Source organism: Caretta caretta, chromosome 1, assembly GCF_965140235.1.
Source record: "Caretta caretta isolate rCarCar2 chromosome 1, rCarCar1.hap1, whole genome shotgun sequence".
Lineage (NCBI taxonomy): Eukaryota > Metazoa > Chordata > Testudines > Cheloniidae > Caretta > Caretta caretta.
Genome location: NC_134206.1, coordinates 17176411 through 17199325, shown reverse-complemented (window position 1 = coordinate 17199325; position 22915 = coordinate 17176411). Strand labels below are relative to the sequence as shown.

The 22915-nt window shown below is 46.2% G+C and overlaps 1 protein-coding gene across 4 annotated transcripts in view; it reads left to right on the top strand.

Annotated features, from left to right (window-relative positions):
* The window catches only part of GAB2 (GRB2 associated binding protein 2), a 181807-nt gene that overhangs the window by 100483 nt on the left and 58409 nt on the right, over nt 1-22915 (top strand). For 2 of the 4 annotated variants that reach the window (XM_048840633.2, XM_048840643.2), the window contains one exon: nt 9296-9596. In XM_048840633.2, the coding sequence (XP_048696590.1) occupies nt 9296-9596 (301 nt within the window). Of the gene's footprint in view, nt 1-8698; nt 8788-9295; nt 9597-18009; nt 18143-22915 lie in introns of those variants that run through there. The other 2 variants (XM_075126281.1, XM_075126287.1) reach the window with 2 other exon arrangements.

The following is a 22915-nucleotide window of genomic DNA, read 5'->3' as shown; positions in this document are numbered from 1 at the left end:
GTTTGAATGCCCGGCTTCGATGCTATCAGCATCTTTTTGCTGCAGTTTCCCCCTTCATGTCAACTAGGACATGGGCAGGGAAGGCAATGTACTACGCTGAATGTGTCAGGGCAAGCTATTACCTACCTCGTGTTCAGAGTGGAAAGTGTACACTTGCATTAACCCCACAATCACTAAGGATAAGTGTGCTTCAGCTGGCTCCTCTTGCCTCCCTCACCTGTACCCTTACCACAAACACCCTGATTCTCTCCTAAACTGCCTATCCAAGAGACACACCCTCTCTTGCAAACATTCTTTCCTGGACCGCTGCCTCCTTCCTCTTAGCCTCCAGGTATCTGCTTCTTGCACCTACTCTTCACAGACATCTTCCTCCAAAATCCAGCTCCCCCTCCCTACTTCCCTGTTGCACAGTTCACAATCTGATTGTCCAGTCGGTGACAGGTCACATGGGGAGCACACCAAGGAGGTCCCTGAGAGCGAGGCAGCAAGATTCTTGACCCAGTCTACTTACCCACTGCCAGGAATCCTCCTCATTCACTCAGTCAAGCATGCCTCAGACAAATCTTTTCCTGTCTGTGGATAAAGCACCCCCCAGCCTAGAGCACTCGGCCCATAAAACCAGCGGAGCTTCCACTTGCTGGGGATCTGGCCTCAAACCCATAAAACAGCCAGTTTCCAAGTATCATCCATCTGGAAACTGGACAGTTCTCTGAGGGATAACATGTCCTTCCTCTGTTAAGAGGTTCAGTAGAATCCTCTTAAAGTAGGCACAGATCGGTCTTCATGTAACAATTAAGTAATCATCCTGATGATCAGAGGCTCAGATGAATACATTGTGCTGGGAGGTCTTTGTTATTTTTTTCTTTTTTCTTGAATTGCCTTAAAAAGAAGTAAGGTATGCGGAATCAAAATATTTTAAAATGATCTAAAGGCCATTAAACAGCCATAATTTAGTGGAGAAGATGCCTGATATGACCAAAGGACCACACAGTGGAAGTTTATGCCACACAAACATCATTTTACAGCTGTTAAGCTACTGGCCCTACTCCACCATAAAAAAAAAAAAAAAAGCTATTGAACAAATTTAACCCTTGGATCAAACTACATGGGAGTGAAATGAGAGGCTCTGGTATAGCTGAGGAAATGGAAGCAGGCAAAGGTTTCAAGCTGGAAATAGAAGGGACCAGAAATAAGTAAAATCGGAAAATTGAAAACAAAACTGTGAACAGGCAATGTTTTTAGTGAGAGACAGTGTGGGCCAGTGGCTAGAGCACAAAACTGGGATTTCAAAGGGCTGCATTCTTTTCCTGGCTGATGTGCTGTGTGCCCATCTTCTATGCTCTATAGGTGTTTATGCTGCACTCATTGCTGTGGTATCTGAGCTCCTTCCAGTCGTGCACTGAGCAACGTGACAATGCCTCTGTCACCTGTCGTTTGTTCTCTCATCCTGTCTCCTGGGTGTTGGTTTGGTAGGGGCTTGTGTTTAAATGCACACGTTGCTATGTATCCATATGAGAGAAGGCAAGGTCAAAGCAGCACACCTGGGACTTGGAGCAAAAAGTAGGGCAGCTGGGGAAGGTCCTTAGCTCATGGGGGGAATTTGTTCCACAGTTACAGACAGTCCCCGAAGAAGCTCTAGCTCCTGCAGAGAGGAGCTTTATTCTTATCGTGGAGTGTCACAACCCAGGGGTCTTGAACGCAGCCCTGCCAGGGCCATGGGCACAGCCACATTCCAGTCCTCCACCCTGCTAGCAATAGTTTAGCTCAGGCCCCGAAGCCCAGCCCCAGTGTGAGGCTCCACCCCGAGGTCTGATTGGCAGACTCCCAGAGTGGCTGATTGGCCCGCTGGCCCTACTGAAGCCAGCAGCAGGAAAAGGAAGCGGTGTGTACAACTAGGCTTCACTCTGCTGTGGAGTGTTCGCATGCATCTTGTGCTTCCTGCTACCCCTGCTATCTGCTCCCTGCTCCCGCTTCCCTGGTTTGAATTACTAGGATTCTGACCCAGATTGACTTGTGGTTCCACACTTTGTCTCCAGCCTTGGGCCCCCTGGTATCCTGACCTGTCCTCACTGTAGTTCCTATCTCCGGTTTGTCTCCTGCTTCTGATCTCCTGCTATCCCAACCCAGCTGACTCTTGACTCCTGTCCTGTCACTGAGGACTCTGGCTCTGAATACCAGGAGCTGGCTGTGGCAGAGAGTTCCACTGTGCCAGAGAGGCCAAGTTGTCAATCCTGGTCTTTATCCTAGAGCTTTGGGCAAGTCACTTCACCCCACTCTTTCCCTTCCCATCTCTCCCAGACACGACGAAGTTGGGGTGCTCTAAGAAAACCTAAGGTAGCTAAATCTGAACGGTAATAACCTCCAGCCCCATGAAACAACCAGATAAATTAACTGTTCAACACACCGGGCCAAACCTAAAAAGGCAGCATATGATACTGCTCTTTAACACTTCAGAGAGGCTTCGTTCAAGCAGGCTACATTACACCAGTGAAATACTCAAAGCAAAGGCCCTCGCCTAGAAAACACAGTCTGAATGCTCACACGGTGGAAACAGATACTGAAGCCACAAGGCACAATGGAAACTCAAGAGATAACTTTGCAAAGAATGTAACGGGGGAGAAATTGAAACAGAAGTTCCTTGACTTTGTTGTACAAAATACAAAGAAGTAGGAGAAAGATCCCTCCTCAGCCTATCAGAAAGAATGATTCCCACAAACAGACCAGCAGGAAAACTGTATCACCTCTGCTTGCTATGGACACTTCACTCACGATGGACACAATGGGCAAAATTCAAAGCCTAAGGGCTTGATCCAGCTCCACTGAAGTTAGTGGAAAAACTCACCCCAAAGTTCAAAGGGAATTAAATCAGGCCTGGAATAAGCATAAAGGAATCTCACTTATATTCCCTCTGTGTTTGGCCCATTATCCATCTAGCCTGATCCCATTAAGCCAATGGAAGGGCTCCCATTGACATTCAGTGGGGTTTAGAGCAGACTCTAAAGCATCAAAGCCTTTGCTTTTATGATACTTCAATGCAGGCATCGTTTTCCCTTCCAAGGACAATTGACACAAGGCATTAGTTCCCACTAGACCTGTAAAATCTGATAAATTGCTCTTTAGCTGGTGGGGACAAAATGTAACTTAAAGGAATTTGACTAGGAGGAGTACAGTGTAGTAGCCATGGTGATGAGCATTATGAATGCCGAGCTAGATTAGGTTACACAGAAACTGCAAACCGCTCCTTCTGTAAAAATATCAACAGACTTGAAGAGGAGCTCTGTGTAAGCACAAAAGCTTGTCTTTTTCACCAACAGAAGTTGGTCTGATAAAAGATACTACCTCACCCACCTTGTCTCTCTAATATCCTGGGACCGACACAGCTACAACAATACTGCAATAAACTGATTTGTAAGAATAAATGAAAAGGAGTACTTGTGGCACCTTAGAGACTAACCAATTTATCTGAGCATGAGCTTTCGTGAGCTACATGAAGTGATGAAGTGAAGCTCACGAAAGCTTATGCTCAAATAAATTGGTTAGTCTCTAAGGTGCCACAAGTCCTCCTTTTCTTTTTGCGAATACAGACTAACGTGGCTGCTACTCTGAAAAGAATAAATGAGATTCACATGCAGGGCCATGTTCTCTTTGTATGAGTAGATAGCAGGTTTTACCAACAATCTGAGGTTGTGTTCAAATTGACTGCAGGGGGCTTTGGATGGGTTTGTCCATTGATAAGATACAGAACAAAGTAGTGGAGAAGTTGTAATGGGTTTGATATCAGTGATGATGAGAAATTCTCTTTCTAGTGCTGCCGTATCTCACGCTAGTTGGTGTTTTTAATTAAAGCCTCAGGTCCGGGAGTCAAATGATTATGTGAGAACCTCAGCTTTCTTCTTCTTCTTCTTCAAGAACCCAAATGTATTGGGTTTTTTAAAAATCTTTTAAAAAAGAATGTCATGGTTTGGGGGGGGGGGGCTGAGTCATGATTTTTGAATGCTTAGGGTACACCAGGATTCTGGACTCAGCTCTGCTTCTGTTTCTCCATGTACTACATGGGGATAATAATCCCCCAGTATAGTGGTGTGAGACCTATGGCTCTTCAGTGCTAAGTATTATTACCCAGAAGCTAATGGAGTGTTCTCTTCATGGAGCTAGGCTAAAGGGATAAATGTTTGCAAGTATAGAAAGCTGTTGTAGGGGACAGTGGCGTGTGGTCTTGTTACTATAGAACCACAGAAATAGGAGATAAAAAAGAGCTATTCGGTTTTTTCTGTAATGGTTGCAGATGGGGCGTGCACACACACATCTATATATTTAGTTCCTCTAATAGCAGTCATGGCAAAGAGAAGACTGTGATTTTTTCCAAGCTTAATTGAAATCTGAAAGCCAGCCTGGTGAGTTGTGTATTGCTAAACAATTCGCTGCTCCACTGCATTTGTAAGATTGTACTGTGCCTGGTTTCCTGGCATCGACAGCCAGTTTGAGAATTAGCGCAAAACTAATTAGGTTACAAATCTTGGAGAAGCAAACAAAGGCTATTTATAAGTCTTTATAAGAAGACAAGTGAAAATCTGATTGTTCAGAGAAATGTCTGCAGAGGTTTCTCTTTCTTAATTGGGTCACTGAATTCTCACAGAGCTAGTCTAAATACCAGAACAGTCCTTCCAGAATGCACTACAATAGTGACCAGAATGAAGTGGACACAGTACGTGCTATTCTGAGATGTACAGTGGGTATGTGCGCCACTGTCCTCTGCTGGATGAAATCAGCACTGCTGAGTCCTGTACTGCTATAACAGCTAAGGAAGACCCTCCTTGCTTCTGGAGAAGACAATCTGAATTCTATACCAGCTGATGCTATCAGTTTCTAAGTCACTGCCTGATAAGGGCTAGCTCACAGCACATCTCCTATAACTGACATCATCTCCAGTGTACTGAGTGATGTTTTTGCCTTTATTATTAATTATTATTATTATTATTTATTTATAGCTACAGTACAATCATTATTCATGATTCATTACCAGCAAAGACAAGACTGGGTCCCTGGCCTGAATTGCTTCCAATATAAGTGACATGGACACAACTTTCTTATCAGTGGGGTGTTGATAAATGAAAGCTGATGTAATTCAAGTGTGAAGTATTATTATTTATTATGAATACACAGCCATGTAGGGTTGTGGCCATAGTTTCCTTTTGCTGGGATAACACGACAGCTGCCAAAGCAAATACTATTCCAGACTGGTTTTCGATGTACCTCTCCTGTTTTCTCATGATGCTGGTACCAGTTCTGCCCTGGCAATATTTAGATACCAGCATGATTAGGTTCCTCTACCATTCTAAGATAGACAGACTATATACAACCTAGTGCCTGCCCTCCAATTAAAACTTCTGCTTCCTTTCTCTTACTCTTGTTTTCGCTGGCTGCATGTAATTGGGTTAGATCAGTAGCGGCTAAGGTGCAGAGAATTCTATCATGCACACTATAGTCACCCTCATCATTTATATGGCTATGTAGCCTACTACAGGTCCCCGCAAATGATGTTCCATCTCAGTAGGTCACTCAGATCAGAAGCATTGCATGATCAGAGCTGTAGTTTCCATCCCTATATTAAAGATGACGGTGGCTGCAATCTCCTCCATGTTATGGAAATTAGGTTCAACCTTTGGGCTCCTGGCAAGCCACCAAAGTGGCCCTTGGTTGGACAAGTTTTGGGTACCAGCGGGGTCAAATTTATTTGAAACCTTTAGAGCCAGATTCTGCCACCCAGTACGTATGGTAATTAATATCTTACCTCAGGCCCTGGGCTAGGCCTTTGGTGCTGGAGGACTTGAGTTCAATCCGTGCAGATGATGCATTGTGTCTGCAGCATGGCCAATCCCAAGCATTCAAAAATCATGAGATTGGTTTAAAATTATGAGTTTTTTTAAATAATAAATTTGGGATTCTTTTTATTTGCCTGTTGGCTTCTGAGCCATTAAGGTTCACATTTTCAAGCTTTTCTCCATAACCATGAGGGCTAAAAATTAACTTTTTTAAAAATGAGAACTGAGATTACTATGACTCCAAGAGCTGGGGCTTTAAAAAAGAGCCACCAAATATCACAAGGCAGCACTGGGGCTGTCCAGAATGCATGTGGTCATGGGCTTTGTTATGTATGTGCCTATATTTTTTTCTTTTCGCCTGTTAAACAAAATATTTTGGGTGAGTTTGTGTTCACTGCCTGTGGTTTTTATAGATAAAACTGACATTTATTCAACAAAAAAGTATGTGAACCTCAGGAACAAAATGAAAACAATTCTACTTAGCTTGGCAAATGGTCAGCGAGCTATCTGCAATAAACCATTTATCAACAAATGCAGCTTTGTCAATGCAATGCAAGTTTGACACCAAGTTTATCTCTCACAAACACGTTTCTTCTCCTTCATGCATGTATGATGTAAATGGTTTTAATGCAACTAATTGAAGAGGAAGAGATAGATTTTCAGGCGGTGTAAACTCACAGAGTTCCAATAAAGTCAAGGGAGCTGCATCAGTTTATACCAGTCAAGAATCTGGCCCAACATTTTCCTACACGCATGAATACTAACAGAGACAGGTGTCAGGAGGTGTACCTCCAGGGGAAGAACACACTCAGAAAGGTTTAATACAGATTTGTTACAGAACAGAATTCACAGCTGGTTAAGTCTCTGAAGCTCCCAAGGAGGCATGGTCTCAAACTGGGACCATGGATCCAAACACCCCTGAACCTTAGGGAAGTTCAAACTTAGAGCCTGGATTCTCTCCTGCACCACAATCCACTCAGTGTAAGAGAGGGGGAGGGGACCATCACTGAGCTGGTTATGGCTCCCTGATTCTCTGGAACAATCCACACCAGCCCCAGGCTAGGTTACAGCAGTCTATGACCTACTGTAACCTATGTCAGCTGGCAATGGTCTAGTTGGAGATGCTGAAGCATACCATGCACTAATCAGATCCATACCCCCTCCTCTCCCAATATGCCCATGCATTGGAGCTGACTGAGACCTCCCCCCATGCAACAAAAATTCTCAGCTGTCCAGATCCAGCCAGAGCAGCACAAAGGGGTCAGAGCAGTCTGACCGAGATCTGAACTCCACAGCTGGAGCGTATCTCTGTAATGAACCAAACCAAAACCCTCCATCTGCCCTGGATCTGGAGTTAGACATTGCAGCTTGAGCCCAACTCTACTTCCAAGCATGGTGATTCCACACACAGGCCAGACCCTGAATGGTGCTGAGCATCTACTGGTGCTGACTGACTCCATGAGAGCTGAGTTCACCACATTGTAAGATCATAGCATACAATCTTAAGGAGGAGCCAGAAATCAATTATTTCCTCTCCTGAAGTGCTTTTCTTAATGCCGTGACATTTTATAATAGCAACAGGATACAGAAGTATGTGGGGATAGCACTGGACAAACTTCAGAAGGTCTATCTCTGGATGAAATCTATGGTCTGTGTTACATAGGTCAGACTAGAGGATCACAATCATCCCATCTGGGTTTAAATTCTGTTAATCGTAATATTTAGCACTTATTTTGTATGTTCAAAGTGACATACAAACATGAGCAAATCCACCTTCCCAGAACTCCTGTGAGCTGGATAAAGCAGGATTATTATTCCCCTCTCACAGAAAGGGGAAACTGAGGCACAGAGAGGGTACGTGACCTGCCCAAGACCACAGAGGGAATCAGGATTTGGATTTAAGAGTCCTCAAACTGGGCTGCAGCCATGAGATCACACTGCTTCTCATGGGTTTTATTTAGCTGGGATGAGCACCCAGCGCTTAGAGGAACTCTATACAAAGCTACAGTTTCTGCAAAATTGGGCTGGAATCAGATGAGCTCTTGCTGGACTGGGGGACTTCCGTACTGCCTCCCCAGAAAGACTATTGTTTAGAGCCACAATTTAGCCCCGCTAGAAAACACTAAATATAAGTAATCCTGTCAGGCATCCTCCAAGCCCAAGCAGCAGGCTGCACACCGGTCTCTTCAGAGCATATTTCACAAGATTGCTTCAGAGCTAACGTGACAGCCTAGTTTTGTTTTGGGGTTTTTAAATTCCAGCTCAGGTCACAGATTCCTGCTCTCTGCCTCCAGCCCCCGGGCCAATATGCATGCTGCAAACACATGTGCTTCTTGGCAAAAGGCATATGATCTGAAAACCAGCCCTTCAAACGTGTCTCACTCAGCGAGCACTTTCCTACATACAAAACAGGTGTTTGCTTAGGGGAGGAAAATATTGGAGGCGGCAAAATGTTCATTACGTGAGCGATCGGGGGGTCATGAGTCACATTTATTTTCCAGTTTGCCTAGGGCACCATAACTCCCCAGAGGCTGTTCAGGGAAGTAGCCTTGACAGGGATGGTTCTTTGAGAACCAGTAACATTTTCTTTGCTACGGAATTGGATATATTTCAGGAAACAGAAGATTTTGCAAACAAGTGAAGCTTGGATTCTCCACAGATCTTCCTGGCACGATTCCCAATATTAAAAAACAGCAGCTTCACGTTGGCTTTGTTTGCCTCTCAAATACTGGCATTTAAACATGCATGCGATAGGCAGCTCTCTGACGCATACCCTGCTACTGTAAAGCCTCGACAGAATGCATCTCGGAGACGTCTAAGAAAGGCAGCCTCCCTGGGGCATTGTGTCCAAAGGGAATGCGATGCTTTTGCATTACTGAAATGTATTTCATCGTGATTATTGCTGCTAATGTCTTCCCGCAGATCACTTGGCACCGAGAGTATGACTATGTTGCAGTCACAGGGTGTGAGTGTAGCTTGTGTAGACGTACCCTAGCTAACTTCAACCTAGCTAGCGTGGGCAGCGGAGCAGTAAAGCCGTGGTACCATGGACTTCAGCACAGGCTAGCACCCAAGTAACTACCTAGTGTTCTGGGCAGGCTTGTCCATGAGTGGCAGACACCATGATTGCAGTGTAGACATAGCCAGAGAGAACAAGACATTCATGGGACACTTAGCTGAATGGAGCAGTGAGATCAAGGACTTCCTAAATTCTAGTCCTGACTCGGAAACCTTCTGTGGTCTTTGGCAAGTCACTTGGGGCCCCATTGTGTGATGTGCGAGGCAGGACCTCTCAGGATCAACCCATAACCACTCTGTCAGATAACTTACGTCTCCCAGTTCAATCGCACTGCCTGCCCAATGCTGCCATGTGTTCCCTGGTGCAGTTTTAAGGGACTCGCGTGGTGGGGAATGCTGGCCAGTGGGGTCTCTGTATTCTCGGAGGGATAAGACTGTTTCTCTTTGGTCCTCAGGCGTGGAAGAAACGTTGGTTCCTCCTGCGCAGTGGTCGGATGAGCGGCGACCCGGACGTCCTGGAATACTACAAGAATGACCACTCCAAGAAGCCTCTGCGTGTGATCAACCTCAACTTCTGTGAGCAGGTGGACGCAGGGCTGACCTTCAACAAGAAGGAGCTGCAGGACAGCTACGTCTTCGACATCAAGACTAGCGACAGGACTTTCTACCTGGTGGCCGAGACAGAGGAGGACATGAACAAGTGGGTTCGCAGTATCTGCCAGATCTGTGGCTTCAACCAGTCTGAGGAGAATGCAGGTACAGTGAGAGTTATGTCTGGAATATGAAATACGGCCTCACATGTCAGACTGTGCTCTAGAAAGGAGGCTAGACCCAAACTCTTCCCCTTGGGAATCCAGCTTCTCTGTTAGATTGGAGTGTGAGTTAGAGGGCTTGAGCCCTGTTTCCGTTCCCACTGATGTCAATGGGAGCAGGAACGGACCTTTTAATTTCAAAATGGGAAGTTTTCTCCAGTGTTCCCCACCCCAGGAGTTCCATATTCCTCCCAGCCCTCCAGCACTTCTCTGACTTCCACAGCATGGCAGCAGGCACTGATCCTGCCTGCTCCCTAATTAATTCTCACTGTAGCTTTCTGTCTTCCATACTTTCCCCAACACTGAAGCTTGTTCAGCTTGCCATTTCCAGGAGCTGATGTTGGTCATTTCTTCAGTGGCAGAGTAATGGATGGTCTTGTGGTTAAAGGCACTGACTTGGGATTCTTGAGATTGAAGTGCTCTGCCACAGGCTTCCCAGGTCACCTTAGGCAAGTCACAGAATCACTCTCCATGCTTCAGTTCCCATCAGAAAGGCACTTCCATACCATGGTGACCTTATAAAACCATAGATAGCTAGGATGTAACTGACAGCATGGTTTTGAGAAGTCAGGGAGGTTTAATGGTTTAAGTCAGATGAGATGTAACGAAACAGGTAGTTCAGAATGGCATGCAGTAGAACACACCATTTGTAAGATTTTTGCTTTCCCATCTTTCTACCTCTCTGTCCAATGTTTGAGCCTTCTCAGGTGTATTTTCTACATTCTCAGTCATTGTCAGCAGTCTCTTCAAGGGCTTTGGGACTTGGCAGTGGGACGTCCTCTCCTTCAAAGGTTTCGTTTAGCTGATTGACATGGGTGGGATCAAATGGAGGAGGCAGGTTGATGGGGGAAGATTCTCCAAGAAACACTGTGTCCTGTCCACATCACAAAACCCACCTCTGCAGTTGGCAGGCTTAGCCAAGGAGTGATTGGGTCAAGGGGAATCAGTTACTTACCCATCCCTAAACATGGTACCTGTCGGACCCAGGCGAGACACTGGCAGCAGTTGACAGGTAAAAACTGGTGTTGTTCTGTGTAACAGGAGAGTCACATTTGATTCACCAGCACTAAAGGCATACTCAGATGCACACAATGCATCCGATGAAGTGAGCTGTAGCTCACGAAAGCTTATGCTCAAATAAATTGGGTAGTCTCTAAGGTGCCACTAGTACTTCTTTTCTTTTTACAATACTGTTGTTTTCTGGTTTGTGCCAGTGTTGCTGGTTTTCTCTGAGTTGCCCAAAGAGCGTCTACACAGACCTGCAGTGACAGCAGAGCCCCCGTCAGTGTTTCCCGCATGTCCTCGCTGAGCAGGGATATTTCTTTTCGGTGTCACATGGCACAACATCTGTTGCATGGTGAAAACATGCCACAAAACCCTTCAGGTTCCCATACAATGCAGGCAGCTAAAAGGGCAGTGTAAGCCAGGCTGGAAGAAAGGCAGTGCGGTCTGGAAAGGGGCACAGGCTGAGATACTCTGGCAGCAGCCAGGGGGTTTCTGCGAGTGTCTCCCAATTCCATTATTATTTATGATATCTGCTGTTGTCCCCTGCGCGGTGAATGCCTTTTGGGTACATATCTAACCCTGACCTAAGGACATTTGGGGAGCCCTAATATAACAATCAACTTCTGGCCCATATCTTGGGGTACAGTGGCAGCCAGGATTGTTGAACCAGCTAAACCAAAGAGCAGCAGGCAGATGAATTTCAGAGTCGATGCTGCCTTGAGTCCACTGCCAGTGATTATAGATTAAGGACAGTGGTCCCCAAACTGTGGGTGCGCCCCCCTAGGGGGGCATGGAGGAATATTTAGGGGAGCACAGCAGGGCCTGAGCCAGCCCCCACAGGCAATGGAGAGGGAGCCCTGCTCAGCCCCCAGCCTCAGCCCGCACCCACAGCCCTGGATTCCAGCCCCACTCCCAGTCTCGGCCCCCGGCTGCGGCTCCACTCCCGGCCTCAGCCCCACCCCCAGCCTCGGCCCCTGGCTGCGGCTCCACTCCCAGCTCCCAGTTGCGGCTCCACTCCCGGCCTCAGCCCCGACCCCAGTTGCAGCCCCAGTTTCAGCTCCCAGGCATGGCACAGACAGGGATAAGGTGGGGTGCGACAAGAAAAGTTTGGGGACCAATTCCCTGTCAGGATGTCACAGATCTGCAGGATTGGTGCTATGCCCCAGCTTCTAAACAGTCTCTTGGAGGAACCCCAAGTGTGGCAGAACCCAAGGGATCCCACTCTTCCGAATCATAGAATATCAGGGTTGGAAGGGACCTCAGGAGGTCATCTAGTCCAACCCCCTGCTCAAAGCAGGACCAATCCCCAATTAAATCATCCCAGCCAGGGCTTTGTCAAGCCTGACCTTAAAAACTTCTGAGGAAGGAGATTCTACCACCTCCCTAGGTAACGCATTCCAGTGTTTCACCACCCTCCTAGTGAAAAAGTTTTTCCTAATGTCCAATCTAAACCTCCCCCACTGCAACTTGAGACCATTACTCCTTGTCCTGTCATCTTCTACCACTGAGAATAGTCTAGAACCATCCTCTTTGGAACCACCTCTCAGGTAGTTGAAAGCAGCTATCAAATCCCTCCTCATTCTTCTCTTCTGCAGACTAAACAATCCCAGTTCCCTCAGCCTCTCCTCATAACTCATGACTTATGAGGAGAGGCTGAGGGAGCTGGGATTGTTTAGCCTGCAGAAGAGAAGAATGAGGGGGGATTTGATAACTGCTTTCAACTACCTGAAAGGGGGTTCCAAAGAGGATGGCTCTAGACTGTTCTCAATGGTAGCAGATGACAGAACGAGGAGTAATGGTCTCAAGTTGCAGTGGGGGAGGTTTAGATTGGATATTAGAAAAAACTTTTTCACTAAGAGGGTGGTGAAACACTGGAATGCGTTACCTAGGGAGGTGGTAGAATCTCCTTCCTTAGAGGTTTTTAAGGTCAGGCTTGACAAAGCCCTGGCTGGGATGATTTAACTGGGAATTGGTCCTGCTTCAAGCAGGGGGTTGGACTAGATGACCTTCTGGGGTCCCTTCCAACCCTGATATTCTATGATTCTATGATTCATGTGTTCCAGACCGCTAATCATTTTTGTTGCCCTTCGCTGGACTCTCTCCAATTTTTCCACATCCTTCTTGTAGTGTGGGGCCCAAAACTGGACACAGTACTCCAGATGAGGCCTCACCAATGTCGAATAGAGGGGAACGATCACGTCCCTCGATCTGCTGGCTATGCCCCTACTTATACATCCCAAAATGCCACTGGCCTTCTTGGCAACAAGGGCACACTGTTGACTCATATCCAGCTTCTCGTCCACTGTTCCTTCAGAGTAGGTCCCGCAGCCTCACCACCTCCTCTCCTCAAGCCTCTGGGCCCCAGCACGCCTGCTTCACACCTTCAGTTCTGCCCCATGAGTCCAACTGAGCTGGACGCCTGGCAGAGACATGTCCACTCCTGAGGGACTAATGTGCCTCAGCAAGCGTTTGCACTGACATCTCAGCAGCATTTTCGAAACAGAGTAGGATGTATTAGTCAACTGGCCCACAGCACTGGAAGCCCTTAGGTTAGCACAGAGACATTGAAGTTAAAGCATAGGCCATTCTGGTCAAGCCAAAGCAATTCACCAGCCAAGCTGAGGTGAATTCCATGTCAGGCTCGCTCTCTCTCTCTGACCTCCTTAGTCAGCCTCAGGAGACAGCCACCAGCCTCTTTCAGAAATCAATTCTTTATTCCCTGCCGGTCACTTCCCGGTCCTGTGTGTTCATGCTGAGTTCACAACCCCAGCTGAGAGGTGGGGAAAAGCCCCTTCCTCTGGGTCACTGATTGCTAGGTGTGTCAATGTTCTGGCTATTGGGGTTTCCCATGGTCTTCTTGCATTTTCCATGGCTATGGGTTGGCCTCAGCCAGTCCTCTTACTGACCCATTCAGCCTGCTCAGACAGCTGGGTGACACGCACGCACCTGAGGCCATGGCTACATCGATGCACCTGCGCCATTCTAAACTCTCTAGTATAGCCGCTCTAAGCCAACAGGAGAGAACTCTCCCATCAGCTGAATTTATCCACCCACAAAGAGCGGCGGTACCTATGTCGGCGGGAGAATCTCTCCCACCAACATAGCGCTGTCCACACCAGCGCTTAGGTCAGAGTGACTTATGTCACTCAGGAGGGTGGCTTATTCATACCCCTGAGTGACATAAGTTATACGGACATACGTGGTAGTGTAGACATACTCTATGTCGCTTGGTCTGCCCTGAGAGCAGACTTAATCCTGTTTCCCCCCAGGTAGCAATGCAAAGTATAGGGGGAAACTGAGGTACACATAAGCTTCATAAAAATATTACCAAAAATTTCCACTTTGTCCCACAGGAATCATGAAACCACCACCTTATCCTCTTTTAAATCCTCCTTAAAACCTACCTCTATTGTGATGACTACATTATCACTCCCCTATGGCATTATGTAAGCAAGTGGTGAGTTGAGACCACTGTTTTTCTGTTAAACTGTTTGATTGTTACCTCATCGTTTTCATGCCTCACCCCCCCCACACACACACACACCATTTGTCCTTTCTTTCCACTTCATGCATCCTATCTGATACAGAGATTGTAAGCTCTCCAGAGCAAGGACTATCTTCTTTGCTACATGTCTAGCACAAGGAGGCCCTGATGGTTGCTTGGGCTTCATAGACGCTATCGTAATAATGCAACCAATAATAGTATCTAACTTTAATTCATTTTGGTCAATAATGGAGCAGCTGCAATCTGCACAAACTAAAACCCTGCCAAAAGGTTGTCAGGCAGGATAGCAAACAAAGCGTCACAAGAGCACAAACCCAACCTTCAGCGGCTGACGCATGAAACAGGATGTCACCTTGGCAATGATTGTGTATGAGTGGTATAAAGAACCCTCGATAATCTTGCAAACATAAATTTACAAAGAAAGTTTAGGCTAAATAAATTTCATCCCCATCTGATGATAATTTCATGGCATCAGGATTCAGGCAGACACCTGTTTCAAGAGCTAGAGCAGACCCGATCACAGGAGCTGCTGTTTTGCTTGCATTAAGCTGGAAGAAATTTTATTGCAGCCAGAGTTTTTCTATTTAGCAAAACAAGCCAGAGATAGCAGAATCAATACTGGACTTAAGCGAAATATAAGTCTGGATATCATAGTGAAAAACAAGCCTGTGCTTACGAATAAACTCACCCCCAAGGGAGCACAAGGAGTGTTAAACTGCAGAGGTCCACAAGTAGGTCCCTGAAGGACCCTGGAGTGACATCAGCAGAAGAGGAACAAAAATCCCTTCTTGACACAAAATAGCTATTGGTGAATGCTGTAGGAAAGGAAGCCATTCAATGGAGTGCTAGGCTGCCAAGCACAATTTCTGAGTCAGTCTTAAAAAGGGCTCTGATGGTCTGCAGTGTCAACCTCAGCTGACACATCCCAATGCGTTAGAAAAGAGATGTTCAAATTCAGATTGCACCATGGAATTATTCAGAGCTTGCACTAAAGCTGCATTGGTGCTATTAAAAAAAACAAAATAAACCCCAGACTGCACCTGGTAATCACCACACCTGCTAACTGAAAGCCAGTGCACAATGATCTCCTGGCTATTTGGATCCAAGTTCTGGTTTTGAGCTCTTCCATCTCTGCCCATGGAGCTGGGCCCTTCACTCCAGAAGAACACAGAATTTGCATCACAATAGGTCATTGAATGCAATGCAACACTGTGATGTGCAAGCTTTATGATGCTCATCCCAGTCTCAGGCCTGATTAATCCATCCTAGAGCACAATCAAACCCATACCAAATTTACCCTACTTAATGATGAGTTGACATACAGTGAGAACTGTTACAGTGCACAGTTCACGAGACAGCAGAGATTTAGGGGGAGGAAGACAGTACAGTCCTATTTTTGCTACACTCACTCTGTGTAGCACATTAGCTCCATTTGTTGCACTGATTGATGGTACAGAGAGGTCATGGGACTTACCGAAGGCCATAGAAAAGTCTGATCCCAACTGGAAATAACCCAGGTCTCCTGGTTCCCAACCTTGTGTCCCATCCAGTAGAACAAACAGCCTTCCCTGACCACACGTCCGCCACCTCCTCCATCTCTGCTACAGACCCTGATTTATGTAGCACTGGAAGTAAGCTGAAATCCTCCTCTGGGCTCAGACAGTGCTCGCTGATACAGAACAAATCCTGATCATTAATCCGGTTGACTAGCAGCAGAACCCTTGGAGATGATGAGTAAATCACGATTCAATGGGTGGGAATGTTAGCTAGTGGTTAGATCACAGCATTGGGAGTGTCCTGGATCTCTTCCACTTCTCTAATGCACTCAGTGACATTGGGCAGGTCATCTGACCTCTCTGGCCCTCGGTTTGACACACTCGTGAAATTATTATTATCTGTTCTGCCACAGTGCCTAGGGTCCCTGCCAGGGACCCCGGGAGACTCTCCTTAACCTAGGTCAAAATCATTTCACCATATTTTCAGTTGGTGTAAATGGGTGTAGCCAAAGGCTAAGACCCTGGAGTTTTGCTGATTTTTGCTAGCTGCTGATCTGGTCCAATGGGGCTTAACTTAGGGTCATCAGGGTCTTGCAATAATTTGCACACACACCAAGATACTTAAAGTAAAATTCCCCTTGTGGGGTCTTGCTTATTAAGTCTGTTCTAAATACAGGCAGTTTAGGCCCTCACACCCAGATGCTTCCTCTCCTCATTTCAGGATTCCCACAGCTCTCCTGATTAGTGCCTATGTTGTGATTAAGGCAAGGGTTCCTCTCCTTGGTTCAGAAGTCCCACCACTCTCCTGCTTGAGGCCTGTGCTGTGACTAGGACCAGCTTCCCCCAGCCCACTTGTAGCCAGTTTCCAGCTCTGCTTCACAGTACGCCTCTTCTTCCCCTTGGTTCAGAGGGCTCACAGTCCTCCTTCTGGGGCCAGGCAGGCATCCTCCTCTGAGCTGTCCGCCCTCACTCCTCCTTTGCCTCTCTGGAGGCTTCTCCTTTATTATCAGGCCACAACTGGTTTAGCCACATAACTTACCTGTCATTTGGCTGTGACAGTTTTCCCCAGGCAGGCTGAATGAGGCATAGATAGGGCTGGACCCAATGAGGTCAGTCACCCTGCGACAGTTCCCTTTCTCATTTTATGGGGTATGTGCGTGCACAGTCAGCATGTGTGGGATGCCACAGGAGGTGTTTTGGAGCATGGAATAATACCATTTGTTGTACATTTTATGGTAAGGGTTCTTGGTTTTCACTCCATACCTATGCTGGTACTTTTTAGACTATACTGCCCTCCTTTATGTGAAAGTCATTCATTGCTATACTTCAGTAGGACTCCCAGGGACACTTGGACATGGCCTGCTGAAGAAATACAAGCTCATTGTTATTTTATTCTATTTCTAACCATCTGTATTTCCCTTGCCCCAGTGGGCAGGCAGCCTGATCTCAGCTGTGAACTGTACTTTCTCATGTGTTCTGTTTGTTGGGAGGGGTGGGGGGGAGTCTTGCTAAAGATATTTCTTGTGTCATTAACCCTCTTTAGGATCACATGAGGGCTCCAGCCAAAACCCAGCCAAGTTGTATTCTGCATATATGGGGGGATGCAAGTGCCTAGTTTAATTTTCTTTGAATATGTATCTGGAGATCTAACTTATTCACTTTTTATAAGTGGCCATGAGTATGCATGATACTGTATGGTGAGAGAGACTGGACCAGTGCAGAGCACTGACCTAGGACTTGGGAAACCTGGGTACTATTCCCAGACCTGGTACCGATTTACTGTGTGACTTTGGACAAGTAACTTTGCCTTCCTCTGCCTCTGTTTCAATTCCTGCCTCTTGCCTATTTAGATAGTAGGAGACAGTTGTTCCCTCAATGTATTTGTACAGTGCGTAGTGCAAGGAGGCCTGGATCTCAGATCGGGTCTTTCAGCTCTACTGTAATATAAACCATAACAATAATAATACATTAATGGAAGGAGATACGGTCCCTACCCCAAGTCTAAGGATCAGATTCCAGGAGAGAAAAAGTAGGGGTTTGGGAGATTAAGATTAATTTTTGACATTAGTCTGAATTTAGGAGCAGTGACCTCTCCCGGTCAGTTTTAATAATGAAGTAACACAATTAAAGAGTGTTGGAGGGGTTTTACATGTGATTTTATTTCTTGACCACATTGTCCTGTCATCTGTTGATGTCCTTCTCCCAAACCCTCCGACTTGTGACATTCCACTGATTTTATTGCAGAGACTGTGGCAACACTAGGAATAAAAGGCCAGGCACACCAAGAACTAATCTGAATGAACCCGGGTTTTCTGCCTTGTGTTGTCTTTTCAGAAGGGCACATGCCTGGGTTTCTCCCCCTGCTCTGCATGCAACAGCAAGTACTGCTGAGATGAGGTTGGGAGAGAGATGGAAGGCTCCCAAGTTACCTACGATCCCGACACTAAAGCTTCAGTGTTAACGTCATGGCATTTCAAATCAAAGGTCAGCTCAACCACCCGAAGAACTCTCTGTGCTTTTATTGTCTCACTGAACGTCACAGCCAGAAACTAACATTCACTTTTCATGGGGAGACTGAGTGTCTTTTGCTGGCACTGCTGGGAACAAGGAGACGATTAATGGGGAGAGAGTTGGCCTGAGAAAGCAATAGTGTCGAGCCCTCAAGCTGTCCCATTGAAATCGATGAGCAAAGTTCACTCCCATGGGCAGGGCTTCTAGGATCGGGCTCTTGGGCAGCACAGCATCTGAAGCCATTTCTGTCCAGGTGAGACAGGTTGTTAACAGAAATGCAACAGCAGCTCTTTTGTCTAAAAGAACTCATGGGCACTCACAGGCAGGCTGAAGACCACAGCCTGCAGCCATTCAGAATCAATGGCAAAGCTCCCACTGACTCCAAGGAGAGCTAGTCTGAGTCACTGAGGAAGGTCTGATGCCAGAGCACAGTGCAGGGCTCTGCCTTAAGCTGGTCCTCCAGCTCAAAGGGCAGGGCATTCCGATCAAGGAGAGCTGAGAATACCGGACTCTTCTTGTTGGGCTGTGTCTCCTCACAGCACCATGGTCTTAGCTACGTACAGATGTAACCTAAAAATGTCAGGAGCTGTTTCTGCTCTGAAAAATTAAGAAGTTTTCAGTCCCACTGTGCATTAAACTAAAAGTTTTGGTAGCTTCCTGCTCTAGCATCCCCAGCAGAAATTACTGTCTCTCTCTCCTTCCTTCTTGTCTGTATGATCTGGAAGCTGGATGCTCTTCTTCTTAGGAGTTTCTGCGAGGGCCTGTGAGATTATCTTGAATAAACCCATGGCTGTTTCCAGCTGGATATGGTATTCTTCACTGGCTGTCCCATAGCAGCGTATGGGAACAGCCGCTGTAGCCCAGTCCGAGTGGGCTGCATTTCACCAATGGGCTAGGCAGAGAGAGAGAGCGCATGCGTAAGTCACTTTCCCTCTCTATGCTAGTGTTCAGTGTTACCAAGTTTCCTCACAGTATTTGGTGACTTTTCTAAAGCCTCCGGCTCCGAGAGGCATGTGATTGTGTGAGACTCTAAGCTTTGACTAAAAAAGGAAGTATGTCTCTAGCCCTCATGGTTGCAGAGTAAAGGCTGAAAAATGTGACCCCTAATGGCTGTAACCAGATGGTCTATAACAATGATCCCAAATATATTGTAGGGTAAATCTCACATACGTGAATTCTGAGGTCCTAACTCCTGATTTTTGAGCAATCTGGGTTGGCAATACTGAGGGCTGCATAATGATAATAGCTGGCTCCTCACCTGCCATTGCGCTGAGCAGACGCTGACTGGCACTCGCTGAGTTCTTATGTAGCCAGTGTGGGCAGCCTCTGGTGGGCAATGACTAGTAGGGGTTAAGCGATACTAATTCAGTTACAAGCCCCACACAGGCTACATGAGCTCCTCACAGTTTCTCCCACAAACACCTTTGCTCTTTCTCCCAAACTGCCCCTTATACATACGGCAGTCTCCCAGTCTGTGCTAACCACCCCCTCATCCTCTTTCCAAGTCCTCACACCTCACCTCTGCCACAACATGTGCGGGAAACTGCTATCTGGTAAAAGCCTAGTAGGTGACAAACCCTAATTACTGAACCTGATTGGCTAAGAATTACAAACACGGCCAGTCTGTGCTAATTCATCTTTGCCGACTCACCCACTTGTTTGTCTCATCCGCCTCCTCGGTCTTGTCTTTCAGACTGTACGCTCTGGGAGGCAGGGATTGTCATTTAGCTCAGTGGGGTTGTATTATGAATGTTAACTAATAATAATGGTGATGAAGATATCTTTGCAAATGAGACTTGAGATGAGACAGGGAATAGATACAGCTAAGAGATCCAGGAAGACTCGTCCAGAAGAGCACAGAGGATGCATGGAGGGACCACAAGCAGGCTGCTGTTAGCAGAGCAGAAGGAGGGGTGTGAAGTAGGTGGGACAAGGTTGGTAGAAGGTTTCAGAATCCGGGAGAGGTTTGAACAGTTCAATGGATGGAGACGGAGCCTCCTCTGTTTTCCATTTATAGCCTCCCTTGAATACCTGACGGTCAGTGCCTTCAGAAATGCCACCCTCATACCTAACCCATATGAAAGAAAGCAGCTTCCGAGGGGTTCTGGGAAGGACAGCAGTGACAGGAAGAAAAATAACTCCCGCGGAGTCCTTGCTCTGTTGCTGCTGCCGCCTCTCGTGCGGCCAAGCTAAATTCAAATGCTGGGGAAACATTAACAGCTGCAGTGAAGTCCAACTACTTCCTTGCTTTTGTGCCTGGCACATGTTCATTTCTTTTCATGCTCGCACTCATGATGCAGGGCACTGGGTGATATGAGATGCGTGGTTTGAAGGGTGGTGGCCAAGGGTAGATTACATACACAGCAGATTACGGACTGTTTTTCAAAAGGGAGCAGAACAAGTGGACATGGAAAAATGCGTATGGTCCCATTGTGTCCCTATCATTATTTGGTCACCTGGGTGCAAGTACATTTACCCAGCTGGCATGCCCGCATTGGGGACCTGCAGACTAGTAATACATGCTTTGGTAAGTGCCACGAGCCTCCTTGCATTGTTTGCAGTTGCAGCACTGTGCCCGTGTTTGAATGTTCGGCTCTTATTGTCAAGGGCCTTTTGGCAGACGAAAGAGTAAAGGCCAAAGATTTTCACACTTAGAACCTAGCTTTGTATTTAGACACCTAAATAAAATCGGCCTGACTTTCTGGGGCATGGAGCATCACAATTTCCATTGATTTATAGCATTGTCAATGGAAGCTGGCTTCAGCTTGCTTCGCAGGTGCACAGCACTTCTGAAAATCAGCCCACTTCCATTTAGACGCCAGTGATTGGCTGACTTCTTCCCCTTTTGTATCATATATACCATGCGCCAGTATAACGCAGCCTCTTTACCTACCTTCTTTGTAATCTGTCTCCCTTTATCAGTCAACACTTCCAGCTGCTAAATTAAGTGGAGATCACTCTTCTGAACATTCCAAAGATCAGATCTGGGGGGAGAGGGGAGGAATTTGTGAATTTTGGATCTAGCTTTGGCTATAAAACATCCCCAAAATTTGGGGGTGTTCCAATATGGATGTTTGAGTCAAGCCCCTCCTGGCTCTCTAACATGTACTAGGTTTTCCTAGTAATGGGGACAGCTGTGGTCTCCACATTGATTCTGGTAGAGCAAGTGTTTGGGTTGCATTTCTGATGCAGGCCTGACCCAGAGTCCATTGAAACAGACAACAGAAAGACACCCACTGATTCTGGTAGGCTTTGGATCAGGTTCTTAGCTGACTGCCTAAGGATGTAAGAAATGTAGCCAAACTCTAAAAATCTAAGTCTCAGAGTTCAAAATCATTACTTGAAGTTATGCTGCCCCTTTAAATTTGTTGTAAACTTTGCTGACCCTGAGTTTCCTGAGTCACAAACAGCGAGTTATTTTAAGATCTTAGCACCGTTCAGTTTCATTTCAGTGTAAACAATACCAGAGATGGAACAGTTTTTGGCACAAAGGAGCTGCTTAAGTATATTGAAGTGCCATTGCTCGTTTGGTTTTCCCTTCAGGGATTAGATAGTTCAGGTGCTAAATGAGTCACAACACTGAAAAGCAGAGAGCACCACAAACAAGTGCGGTTTTCCCCCTGAAAAAAAGAAACAGTGAATATCGGTATTATTGTTTATTTATAATACCATAGCTCCTATGATCTGTGCTGTTCCAACACAGAAGAAAGTGACACTCCCTGTTCCCTTGCAATCTACAGGAGAGAACAGGTGGATGCAGACAGATGGGGGAATAAAAGGGAAACAATAAGATAATATTGATTAGCATGATAGGCAACGGTCTCAGTGCGTCAACAGCCTAGCCGTTGTCAAGGTTTTGGCATACGAGCCCTCAGAGCCTTTCTAACCTTTCAGCATCACTTTGATATACATTTCCTTTGCGTTCCGGAGAGGGATTCGCTTGACGGGATTTGGGCAGGCTGTTCTGAGAAGCATCCTGTTTATAATCTGGGCACTGCACAGTCCAGCACTCTGATACTCTGTGGAGAGTCTCTTTATTTTTGCTGCTCAGACCCTTACATTAGCATCTCCTCACAACAATTTATTTCTATGGCCCTGACTGGAAGCAAAGTGTATTCTAGCAAACTTGACCGTTTATATTTTTCCATGAAAAGAGAAATAGGCCCAGTATGCTGTGCTCAGATCTGGAATCCAATTTCCCCAGAGTTTAGTGGGTGTTTGGAGCTGGGGTTGTGGTTTGGGATCATCTCTAGTTAAATAGCTCCAAGAATCGCCAGTCTCAGTAAACCGAGACGCAAAATTGCCAACTCTTGCAATTTTGAGCATGAGTCTTGCAATGTGATAGAACCTCAGAGTTACGAACACCAGAGTCACAAACTGACCAGTCAACCACACCCCTCATTTGGAACCGGAAGTATGTAGTCAGGCAGCAGCAGAGACAAAAAACAACAACAAAACAAATGCAGTAGAGTACTGTGTTAAATATAAACTACTAAAAATAAAGGGAAAGTTTAAAAAAAGATTTGACAAGGTAAGGAAACTGTTTCTGTGCTTGTTTCATTTAAATTAAGATGGTTAAAAGCAGCATTTTTCTTCTGAATAGTAAAGTTTCAAAGCTATATTTAGTCAATGTTCAGTTGTAATGTTTTGTTCAGAGATATGAACATTTCAGAGTTACGAACAACCTCCATTCCTAAGGTGATCGTAACTCTGAGGTTCTGTTGTATTAGTCTTGTGGATTCTCAG